Here is a 12,326-nt window from a genome sequence, read left to right on the forward strand (position 1 = left end):
CAGTGTTTTATCCTTCAAACCCAAAGGACAACTACCTATCCAATTTTGGGGGTGCCACTTCTTCCTTTCCCCACACTCAAACTGGATCAATCCCAGGACAGTAACATACTTCACACAAACATGCGCACAGGCGAATTTCACCTCAATGTTTTATCCTTCAAACCCGAAGTACAACTACCTATCCTATTGTGCCAAGTGTATTTTCATTCACAGAGGTCCTTGGGAAGCCCCAGGGCACAGAGATGTATGTCTCCTCGCTCTCCAGTTGCCTGCGCCTCCCCCTCCACACCAGCTTTTTCTCTGTGTGTGTGGTTTTTTTTTTTAATTTCAGCATTGGCTTTCTTACAAGCACCAAGGGAAGAACAAAAGCAGGCGTCAGGAATGGGAAAAAAAACTATCAGGGAGGATTCTGAGTGAACGCAACAGGGAGGAAAGAGATTGAGGAAGGGAATGGAGGGGGAAATGGTAGCAGAGACAGAATGGGAAGCATCGCATGCCCCCGGAGGGCCAGAGTCGAGAGTGCTTGCCATCCGTGTTCCCGTAACATGTTGATTCCAAAACAGATGATTCATGTCTTTGCGTTCCTCCCCAATAGGCTTTTCAGACGTCGATCACACCTACGCACAAAGAACTCAGCTTTTTGATACTTTAGTAAATTTCTTTCCAGACAGCATGACCCCTCCCAAAGGCAACTTGGTTGACCTCATCACACTGTAACTGAAGAGGAATTGGACATGGGAAAGAAGAGCAGGAGTCCGTTTTCAATATTTTTGTTTTCTATTACGTTGATTGACTGCTGGGCTGCAGTAATACAGGATTCTCCCACGTCCTTTGAAGGGATCTTACACCCGCAAGTTTTACCCTCGTTTTCTCCTTTGTTTCACCCCAGAGTTCTCAACCCCACCCACCACCCCCGTTGAATTCGGCCAATAAAGTGGAATTGGAATACTTCCAATCTATATATTTATAATATTTTTCTGACTCTGACTCTTAGGAATTAACGAATGTAAAACAAAAATCAATCAGGCAGTCTTTTTTTTTCTTTTCGGAGGAAAATAATTATATTTTACGGGCTCACAACAACTGAAGACATTTGTGTGTATTGTTGGGTTTGTTCTCCCCCGTCTCCCTCCCTCCTTTGCCTTGTAAGCAGTTGTCACCTGCTTTATTTTCTGCCTTTATTTGTAACCGTTGTGTAACTCTGCAGGACACCTGCTGTATGTTAGGGTGTGCGTGTGTGTGTGTAGATTTGACTTTTGTAGCTACCCTATCCACTATGAGAAAGAGCAGAGGGCTCCAATTTCTGGTTCTTTTCTCAGAAAAAGTGAATACAATGGGAGTTCTTTCCAGGCACCTTGTCGAGATTTGTTCAAATCCCTATCGAATTTACTTACGTAAGTCTATGTGACAGTAAATCCTCCTGTCGTCACCTGGCCTCCACTCATGGAAAGCCTCAAACTGAGAAGCCAGAGGTAGAATTTGACCTTTCGGGGACATTTTGAAAGAGCCACCAGGAAGGGCCCGCGGATGTTCACGGGCAGTTCGTGTTCCTTATGCAGAGGCCCTTCCTGAGTCACTTTCCAAAGCAGAAAGGGACACTGGCTTTCCTTCTTGTAAGGAATAGCAGAGCTAGGTCTTCCACACTCACTATGTCTCTGTGGCCCTTTTATTTGGGGCCTCCAGGTTTTCCAGAGCCAGACCTGACTCCTCGTCCGTGCGCGACAGTCCCGGACACCTGCTTCTTAGTGCTGATCCTGTTGGGGGGTAGTTCTGAGAAGCTCCGTTTGTCTTTGTGCGCCGCACCTCGGCAGTCATTCCCTTAAGCCGGACACATCCTTGAAACAGGAAAAGAAAGTAAAAATCAACACCATAGAAATCATTTTCTTTTGAAAAGCACACTGTATGCTAAGTGGGCTTTGTTTTCCAATACATTTTTTGTTCATTGTTGCATGCCGGGCTTCAGATTTGGTGCCACCCCAGTCAGTAAAATCTGGTGCAGAAGATCTGCTTGCAGACTTTTGTAAAGTGCAGTTTGGGCCAGAAATTGGGAGTCTTCACTCGGCTGTGTACTTAAAAGAAGGCTCAGCATGGGGGTGGGGTTAAAAAAAAAACTACCACAAATACAGAACTCAATCCCACTTCCCTCCATTAAGCTAGCTGCTCCTGGTGGAACTGGCTCTACCCCTAAAAGAAAGAAGAAACTGAACTGGGTTTTCAGAGCCCCGTGACTCTAGGAGTTAGACTTTCGGGACCCTCTTCTCTTTCTCCGTAGTCCTTGCATTCGGTTCTGTTGGAAAGCAGTAGAAATAGGTTTTTCATAGAATTAGGAGTAGTGTTTTGGGCTAGCTGACTTAACAAATTCCCTAAAGCGATCAACAGAGGTTTTGTAAATTAAGCCGTTAGATTTACATCTTAGCTTGTGAGCAGATTACATATTTAGATTTTGTTTAATTAATGGTAACATAGGTCGTCTGCCAAGTAAGCGTAGTTCATTAAGTACCAAATTGTATATCTGCAGAATGATCAGCCAGCTCTGCAGTGAAGTCAGTGCAATCTACTGAAACACTTGAGCCATTCTCGATCTTCTCGAGAGTGGCCGTTTGAAACGCAAGATGCAAACTTCGCCAACCATTTAATTCTGTCGCAACCCACTGGATCTTGTTAGGTTCAAAGAAGAATGTGGAGCCGGGCTTTAAGATGGCTATGTTTTTACCGTGTGCTAGGCCGTTGAGAAAGTTCCTAGTAGAAAGTCGTGTTCTGCGTGTTGTGACTCTGTATTCTGGCACTTTAGACTTTTAACCAAATGAAACTGCAGCCCTACATTGGTCACGCCTTCAGTGGCATGCCCCCTCGTCACCGTATAGCATCGCTTCTGCTTTGTCTCATTCAGCTAAGTTTCTCATCCACAACCTGAACCAACTGATTGTTTTCCCTCGATAGCCACTTCCTACCACTACCCGGGCAACTCTGGGAAGCCCTGGGCTGCTTTGTTTGTTTTTTCGTTTTGGTTTTTTCATTTGAGATAGGTTTTTCCTTTTGTAGGATTGTTTAGAATATTTTCTTGGAATGTGGTTGAACCGAAATGACCATTTGGGGTCCAACCCCATTAGAGCCTTTTATGTGGAAGAGACAGATTGGAAATGGGATGGATTTAGGTGGTCATAATCTCAATGGGAAATGGATGTCTTCTTTATTTCCTGTACCAAGCATGATTCGCATTGTGCTCTTTTTTTGATCGGTCGAAGCTAAGTAACTCTCTGATTTGGTCCTGGCAGATGTGGGCAGTCAAGGGTTTTATGTATTTCCAATGAATGCTACAAGTGGCGTGATTTAAATGGAGAACCCAATTAGGCATGTAGGCGCACTGTTTAGATTGTCTAGCATAAATGAGTTACTTGAAATGTCTCATTCTATACCTCTGCTCTAGCGCTTCCTGCTTTGGAACACCTGGATCGTATCCCGCCGTGAATGGCCCCAAACGTCGACACTGTTGTGCTGTAACCCCTGGTAGATTTGTGGCCTTTCCCATTCCCAATTTCCACGTGTACGCAAGGCGAGTTAGTCTCGCTTCTTTCCCCCGTGGGGTTCTGGTACTCTGAACTGGGGTCGAGCTAGGCATCTGTTCCCGCTCCTCTCCCGGTGACAGAACAGCAACGCCCGCGGAGCTCTCGTTTTGACGGATACACAGAGACACCGTGTGGCGAGTGGGCTTAATTCAAAGTTGTCAACAACTTTGGACAAACCGAAGTGGAAGAGCCTAGAGAGCATAAGGGGACTGTAGCTTCTGAAGCTAGTCCTCCTTGTTAATGCTGGCAGCCGGTCTTTATTTGAATATTAAACCGGTCACCTTGTTGCGCTCCCTCGTCTGCTTGGCTTGTCTGTCACGTGTCCTCTCCAGCTGATGAAAATGGACGGATAACAGCCTGTTTCGTTTCCAATTAAGGAATAGAAATGTCAATCAATTTCAGAGCACAGCTTGAATAATTTGAACCCTTCTCGAGTTGTGTGCATGGGTGGAATAGGTAAATAATCTATACAGTAATATTTCCATTTTGAACCGATTGTCATTTCAGGGACTTCCCTTCCTAACAATTTTATAGAGCCACCCGCAGATCAGACTGCATTTCAGAGAAGGAGCTTTGAAGACACACGCTCGGAGCCAAAATTAGCACAGAAATAGGCTTGAAACTCTCAGATCACCTTCCATCCAGTAGTTGATCTTGTGGTGAATGTAAGACTGATGCTTAGTGTGTTGAAAGGCAGTTAGTTACTCAAGAACCTGGTTTTTGACTTAGGAGCTCTAAATCCTCCTGTGTTTACATAGTGATTACATGTTGAATTTTCCCTGTAATTTGTGTATCTCCACATGGCATCTATAGGATAATTGTAGGTCATTTAATCGTGTGGTGAATCAAGGCAGTTTACATAAAAGATGAGTGTTGTAAAACAAAAATGTTGTCACCTCTGTAGCCAATTGAATATTTTGTTCCAGTGACTCCAGTCCCCCAAGCGTCAATCAGCTCGTAGGTTTTTCTTGACTTCTTGGTTTTACAGGGAGCCAGGAAGGAAGTGGGCATGGAGAGACTTTGTACCAACAGCTTGAAGAGATTGTAGTGCCTGCTCCCTTGAGAACAGTGCACCATTTCTGGCCTTTTCTTTCCAGTAAAGCCTTTAGTAGGTAGCTCTCTCTGTCTCTCTCTCTGTCTCTCTCTCTCTCTTTTCCCATCCCTTAGTCTTAGCACTAACAGAGATTGATCTTTTTGTGTAGTTCAGTTCTGCTTTGGCTTAACGATCTCCTTGGATTAAACAAAAGTTCCAGGGAAGTTGTTCGATTTGTCTGATTTTCGTAGTTTGGAAGATTCCTTTGCCTTCATCTTTTCAGTCTTTGAGCAGTTGAAAGTGATTGCAGCAAGATTCTTTGACGTGAACAGAAACAGTTGAAACGGGTCCGTGAATTTGACCGAATGAAGTTATTCTAACTGTGTTTGAATTTCATGGCATGGCCAGTGTTTATCTCTCTCAGACTGTCGATTGGACTGTATGAGTTTTCTGTCCGAACTGTCTCTTAAGGGGTTATGATTGAGGGAAGTCTCTTGATGCTTTATTTGTCAAAATTCAATTTTAAGGTCTAAGCAACTTTGGAAACTGAAGATCGTTTCCCCTTTGTTTCTGATTGGTTCTTCTATCTCCGTGAAGATTTATGGAGGGTTTTCCCATAAATCCTGGCCTGACGCTAAGAAAAATAATGAAAACTCCTTACATTTTCCTTTTTACGCAGACAGAAAGAGCAGAAAAGATGCCGTATAACATTTAGGGCCCATTTATACTGAAGTTTGGGCCATTGTATTTTGCTTTAAGAAATGAATATTGGGTAAGTCTAAATACCGAATTTGCTGTAGTCCACTCTAATGATTAAAACACAGGCATAGAATTCTGGTCAGGTTTACTTTTGGCATCTCCCTACCATATTCTCAGCACCCTTTCTCCTGACCCTGCTAACAGGTGAGTATTAAGAGTACCTGGAAGTATTGTTACTGCTAGTCTTCCTGCATTTCAGATCAGCTACAAGAGGAAATGGCTTTTCTGTGACTCAGGAATTTGCTGCTTTTTATTTCCCGACATCTCTGAAATGGATAATCTTTTTAGGCAGTTGTATTTTTAAAGATCCGGGTAAGGCTACTTCTTTCGCCTATCAAAGTGGAAGGATGTTGGGAATTTTGTTACAAATCTGATTAAGCAAAGGCCATTCCCAGTGAGATGAGAGCACAGTGAGAACCGTATAAAATAGCCCAAGTTTGCTCAGATGCGCTCTGCCAGAGATGCACATAGACTCATCAACAGAAAACAATCCTTTGATGCCAATTTTCAGAATTTAAAATGAAAGCTCAGATTCAGAACGAGAGCTTAATGCAGAAATTTTTAAGCCTCAAGTTCTTGAATGTAAAATATCCCCCTTCATCGAAAATAAAACACATTGCAGTTTCTCCCAGTTTTGCTCAGCTTGAGTGGCAAATAAAATTTAGCTATATAATCAAAGTCATTTTTCTGTTCCCGGTTCAATGGATTTGAACAAGGAAATATGGTGTCCGGGGAAATGGGCCAATTCTGCATGAAGGGGAAGAAAGGTAAATTTCCTTTTGAAATAATCCCTCCCATCAAATTGAGATGGGCCATTACAAACTGGGAGGGATATGTCTAATCTCCCTGGAGGCCTTTCTCTAGCTGGCCCTTTGGAGTTTAGGGTTCATATGGGGGAGGTGGCAAGGGACAGCTGTCCCTATGACAAGTATGTGAAAAACACCATGTGGTCTGAACCCAAGAACAGGAGCCAGGAAATCCAGACTCTAATCCTGGCTCTGCCATATTCACCCACGTCCACTGCTCGATGCCTGCCGTTTTCTTGCCTTTATATGGAATTGGTGATTTGTCTTCTGGTAAGGAAGAAGTAACATGGTGTGGCATCCTGTGAGGGGGTTAAAGTCAGGCAGGAGAGTTTGAAAGTGTTAGCGTCAATTAATCGGCCGAGAAGTCCAGGGCTCACCTTTTCCTTCTTGGTTCCGGTGTTTTGTGGAAAGCAGGTTACCTGGTGACCCGGGCTCAGGACCTCATCATGTAGCATAGCCCTTTGTGAGGAGTCAGGTGTGAACGTGCTGGGCTGTTGTGTGTAACCACGGGACTTGTCTGCTGTCCACTCAGTTCAGACCCCTCTGGGAGTTTGCTCTGAGCCATCTGGGTTGTAATCGCTTGTGGCAATCTGTGCTGTCTGCCTCGTTAACACCAGCTTGAGGATATTGCCATTCTTCAGTTCTGTTCCTTGCTTCCTTAGCGCCAAACTAATTGGCAAAGGAGACAGACCGAGAGACCTGATTAACATGGCTGCCCATGTGGCCAGTGCCAAGCTTCATTTTCTTGTACTGTTTGATGACTCCCAAGGAAGTCCGCGTCTAAAAGGCAGCCTACAGTTAGCCTACGTTTTCTGGCCCTTCTGTTCTTAATGCCGTCGTTTCTTGGTCTCCTTGAGGGATGGTGTAGTCCTCATTTCAAAATAAAAAGACATATTTAGCCCTCAGAACTCAGGTCCGTCCACTGCTCTGTCTTCTGCAGCAGAACAGATGGATTGGGGTCGGCCATTTGGGTGTGGAAAACACTACAACAGGGCCCCCACCACATCTAATAGGCATTGCGAACTTCGGGAGTACGCTTCGTTGGTTCAGGAAATGCCTCTGCCTTCCTCAAACTTCTAATCTGACTCAGTCAAAGAATCTTGAAAAAGCCACACCAATTTCCCTATAGGGGGGTATCATTATTTTACAATGCCATGATGGTCCAGACCAGGCCACATCAGCTGCCCGGCCAGCCACTCCCGTAGTTAGCCTGTCCTCTAGTCATCTTCTTGTTGCTCTGATGATCCGTTTATTTCGAAGGCTGGGGAGGGAGGGTGTGTGACCGAGTCTAGGTTCCCTGTTTTTTGTTTTAAAAGCATTGTTCAGCAGAAGGTGACATCTGGGCTCTTGCATTCTAGAAACTCAGCGGGAAGTTGTCATCTGTGGGTGTGTGGGGTGGCTGAAAAATCACCAGTCTACAGATAGTTATTTTGTAGATCAGGTATGGGTGTGTTGACTGACCCAGGGGAAGGACCATACAGTCTGGAACTTCAGATAATACAGGTGAAATTGCACAAGCAGCATCTCGTGGCCACTGTCAGTAAAGCCAGAATGTGCCAAAATGATTAATGGTCTCTGTCCAGACAGTAAGATGGGCATTGTCATCAGGAAGTTTTGCTTGTCGTCCCTTGGGGTGGTATAGCTTTTCTCTGAGAGGTCAGGAGGTTCACCCCCTGGACTCCCTCTTTTCGGTCAGATGGGTATTCTGCATGAAGTTGAAACAGACCTCTTGTCAGTGGTGATGATAACATGTTTTTGGACCAGAGTGTCCCCTGATCAATAAATTCAGCCCCTGTGGCACTCTTTGAGCCGGGATCTGGTTTCAGGTGCCAGTGAGATGCCGTCAACATTTGGAAAGTCTCCCGGTTTTTAAGGGAAAGACTTGGATGTTGGAGACTTTTAAACGCACAGTATTTTTCGGTCATGTTGAGTACCCAACTCTTACTGCCCCATTGTGTTGCTTCGTCTTGATATCCCTCCCCGGTGTCACAAGCCTGTTCAGAAGGCAGTGTATAGTAGAACCCTGAGGGCCTCAGCTCGGGAAGCCGGAGAAGGAAAGCTGGGGGTGGACAACGTGCGTATCCTAGGCTGGGTTCTTGGCTTTGGCAGAGGCATAACTTGGGTACAATATTAGGAGCAGAGAGGCAAATTCTGGTCTTCCCCCTTCTTCCCGGATTCTTGGTTAGAGCTTCTAATGCTTTCAGATGGTTGTAGATCCCCTGGACACAGGAGGAAAGGAGAATCTGACCCAATCAGAAAGACGCCGCTACAGCCGGCCAATTCCCTCTCTCCAACGTCAACCTTGGTTCTTTGTCGTTGTCTTCCTGTAGCAGGAGAGACCTGCCATTTCTGGGAGCTGTGCGGGGCGTGAAAGACAGCTGCTGTCTGGGTGGGGGCCCTCCAGCTCCTCACACTTTAGCAAACCCAGGCTGTTTTGTTCATTATCCAGCAGTTCCCTCCACCCCATCTCCCGGTGCAGCTAAAAATTAGAATTAACTGGGCCAGCGCCAAACTGGTGGTGTCATAGAACCATTCTTACTGAAGTTCATGTGTCTAACTTGTATACTTCTAAGCACTGGCTGTTCCCATCTAAAGGAGGGTTTTGCGATCATTTCACTCACTTGATACTGCAATCCTGGATTCCAGGCAGCACTCGCATCTTGGACACCGAAATCCCCAGGGAGCTGCAGGGTTCGGGATGACGTACGTGAATAATTCTATTTCCTGGGCACCGTCGAAAGCTTCAGAGATGTGCCGTCTCATTCTCAGAGCTTTCCAAAGGTCCCGGCTGATCCCAGCGTGACACAGAGGTTTTAGGGAGTGGCCCAGCTGCCTTTGGTGAGGCTACTCCTCCAGTCCTTCTCTGCCTTGGTTCCCATCACTCTAGTTGTGGAGGCTTTTGGTTTTCTCCAGGTTCGGGGAGCCGGGGGCCTCCCTCTGCTCTGACATTTCTCTCCTCCCCAGTGTTAGTGAGTCCTACCCCGGGGGAGCTTTTCGGGGCCTCTGGGGGAGCAATCCGATTCCAGGGAACAGGGCAAAGACCCCAGCCACAGGGGGAAGCTTCAAAGCAATACCTGTGGCCTCTTTTTAAAATCTCTGAGACGTCAAAATGCTTCCCCCTGCTGCTGTGCTCTTTCCTCAGCTTGGGCTTTCAAGGCCGATCCACCAACTCCTTGGGGCCCTGTCCCCTCCTTGTTCCTGGCCCCATCCCTAGAGATTACCCAATGCTCTAGCATCCTCCCTGCCCAAATCTGGATTTTTCGGAGGCATCCAGTCTCCCACGTAATTGGTGGCTGCCAGTGGGGTGGCATTTGAGCTGTCGATCTCCACTGTACTTTTTATAGGGGAGGCGAGCGGGGCCAGTGATTCTAGGATCATGGAAGTCGTTCATCGTGTCTGGAGTGTGTGGATGGTATGATGTCCCCAAGTGGCACTTTCATCCCTTCTTTGATTAGACATACAATGCTCTACCATTGTCACTGGTGTCTAGAAGGAGATCATACCCAGGGCCTCTTCATCAATCTTCCTGAATCAGTCCTTGCTGCACAAGAGACAGGAGTGAGTTCTGTGCCGTGGTGCTCCGCAAACCACTACCATCCTTCTTAATAACTTTCCTCTCTTCCCCCCGCCGCCTCCTCCTCTGTTTCCCAACCTCAGATTCTTTGCCTTCTGCAACTGTACTAGCCTTTGGTGCTTTGGGTCTTGGGCCTACAAAGCCCTCAGCACTACGGAACATCGGAGTGCAACTGGGATTTTCAAACCTGCTAGGAATTTAGTTTTCACAAGGTTAGATGTAGAAGCTTAGCATTTAGGGAGAGGCAAGCTGCACGATAGAGCCAAAACACTCATGTCGGTTGAAGTCAGCACTGCTTTCTCCGTTTCAGACATTCACGTTGATGATCGAAAAATCTTCCGGGATTGAGGGTGACAGGGGAAGGGGGGACCTCAAAACCTCACATCTTTGTTGTATCTCTCGTGTGGGAATGAGTCCCTGAGGGTGGCATAAAGGGTATTGCCCTGACCCTCTCCCTCCCTGCCACTGGCCCACGGGATACCAGCCAGGAGCTCTAAAGCATCATGGACGGGGTCATGGGGAGTGTGTGGGGAGATGTAGGATGCTGAGTCCTCTTCTGGTCTGTACAGTCCGTGCTGCGATGTCCCCCTCAGCTGTTCTGAGTCTCCCCTTTCTCCAGCCTGAGTGGAATGTTAATTCAGATTTTTTTTTTTTCCTGAGCACAAATTATTTTCTGATCCCAGGTTTGGTAAATATGTAAGCACTACTCTGTGAATAAACGAATGGGTGATCTGACGAGCAATTACCAATGTAGAATTATGTTGTATGTAATGTATATATGGAGAAAGAATGTATTTTGTTCATTTTTTCTTAATAAAAAGTTATATATGGGAATTGCAAAGTGAGTCTGGATTCATTGGAGCCGTGGTTTTGTTTGGCATTTTAAGATTTGGGGCACATTTTGTAAATTTTGCTTATTAAAGGATTTGGCAAGATGTTCATGTCAGGTCACGAGGAAGAGGGATTGGTGGCTCCTGTGGAAGCAGAGTTTCTCAAAGTGGGGTAGAGGGGCCCGCTGACCTTTGAACCCAACCTATTGTCAGCGAAGGGCTAACCTGGGCTTAAATTCCAGTCCGCCACTGTTGGATAGGTAGTTTCTTGGCCTCTCTGCCTTGGTTTCTCCAGCGAAGAAATAGGGAACGCCATGTGCTTCTGTCTTGACTCCAGAGAGAAGGCTTGGGATGCTGGGCTGTTTGATTTGAACTTTTTTAAATCCAGGAAGCCTTGAAGCTTCTTGAAAATAAGTGTATCTCAAAATGTGGTCGGGGGGTGGGGGCTTAAGACCAGCATGTTAGTGGAAGTGCTTAAAACTAGCAAACCGACATGGCAGCCAAGACACTTTAAACTGGTGCGGGAGTGAGGGTGCTTATAACAGGTGTGGCATTGGGGGGCCTTAGGATAGAAAAAGTTCCCTTTCCTTGCAGAGCACGGCCTGTGTAGACTTCAGTCACTTGGGCAAATCTTTTTCCCTTTAGGACTTTCTGGAAGGCTGGCTCTCTTGGCTGTGGGAGCCGGTTGGCCGGCGAAGGCTCCTGGAGGCTCTGGCGGGGAGCGGGGTGGATGACGTGCTCAGGAAGGGCCTGGAGTCTTGGGTCTCATTTGCGCCTGGTGATAAACTCTGAGTCAGCCTGCCTTTCCTTGAAGCTGGGTTTGTTGTCAGCCTGGCCAGCCCTGCCCATGTGTTCCTTCAGCTGGACTCGAGTTGCTCTCCTGGCCAAAATAACAACAGAGGCCTTTGAAGTTAACCTCACAGCACCCCGATTCTCCATCCCCTCCCTGCAAATCTCCGGGAACCTTTCGCTCCTCAGGGCTTGCTCCGGCGGAAAGGTGAGTCGGGGAGCGGATTAACTCTGTCTCCATTCCCGCAGTACTCTCAATGGAGAGGGCTCGGGTTCGACAAATTGGCTCTGAATGCATCCCTTCTTTCTGTATCTCAGTTTCTCCATCTGAAAGAGGGGGATCATGCTGTTTGGACCCAATCCACCTCTCAGAATCGTAGAATTCCTGCAGAACTCTGCTACTCACCTCAAACTCTTATATTGAGGAGCAGCATGGCCAAGTGGGTAGAGCACCGGCTTGGCAGTCAGAAGGTCATTGGTTCTAATCTCGGCTCCGCCACTTGTCTGCTGTGTGACCTTGGACGAGTCACTTCTCTGTGTCTGTTACCTCATCTGTAAACTGGGGAAGAAAATTGTGAGCCCCTCTCTGGACAGGGACTGTGTCCAATCCAATTTGAACCCACCCCAGCACTTAGTACAGTACCTGGCATGTAGTAAGCACTTAACAAATACCATAATTATTAATAATGATTGCATTTATTAAGTGCTTACTATGTGCAAAGCACTGTTCTATGCGCTGGGGAGGTTACAAGACAGGTTGTCCCACGGGGGGCTCACAGTCTTAATCCCCATGTTACAGATGAGGTAACTGAGGCACAGAGAAGTGAAGTGACTTGCCCAAAGGCACACAGCTAGCAATTGGCAGAGCTGGGATTTGAACCCATGACCTCTGGCTCCAAAGCCCGTGCTCTTTCCACTGAGCCATGCTGCTTCTCGTAATAATAACTATTATTATTATTATTGTATTGT

At 46.5% G+C, this 12,326-nt stretch overlaps 1 protein-coding gene across 1 annotated transcript in view; it reads left to right on the plus strand.

Annotated features, from left to right (window-relative positions):
* The window catches only part of MKLN1 (muskelin 1), a 199,825-nt gene extending 189,253 nt beyond the window's left edge, over positions 1-10,572 (plus strand). The window contains exon 18 of the mRNA XM_038752328.1: positions 596-10,572. Within this exon, the coding sequence (XP_038608256.1) occupies positions 596-717 (122 nt within the window). The 3' untranslated portion in view covers positions 718-10,572. The remainder of the gene's footprint in view (positions 1-595) is intronic.
* Positions 10,573-12,326: the final 1,754 nt, after the last annotated feature.

The sequence above is a fragment of the Tachyglossus aculeatus genome, chromosome 10 (assembly GCF_015852505.1).
Source record: "Tachyglossus aculeatus isolate mTacAcu1 chromosome 10, mTacAcu1.pri, whole genome shotgun sequence".
Classification (NCBI taxonomy): Eukaryota; Metazoa; Chordata; class Mammalia; order Monotremata; family Tachyglossidae; genus Tachyglossus; species Tachyglossus aculeatus.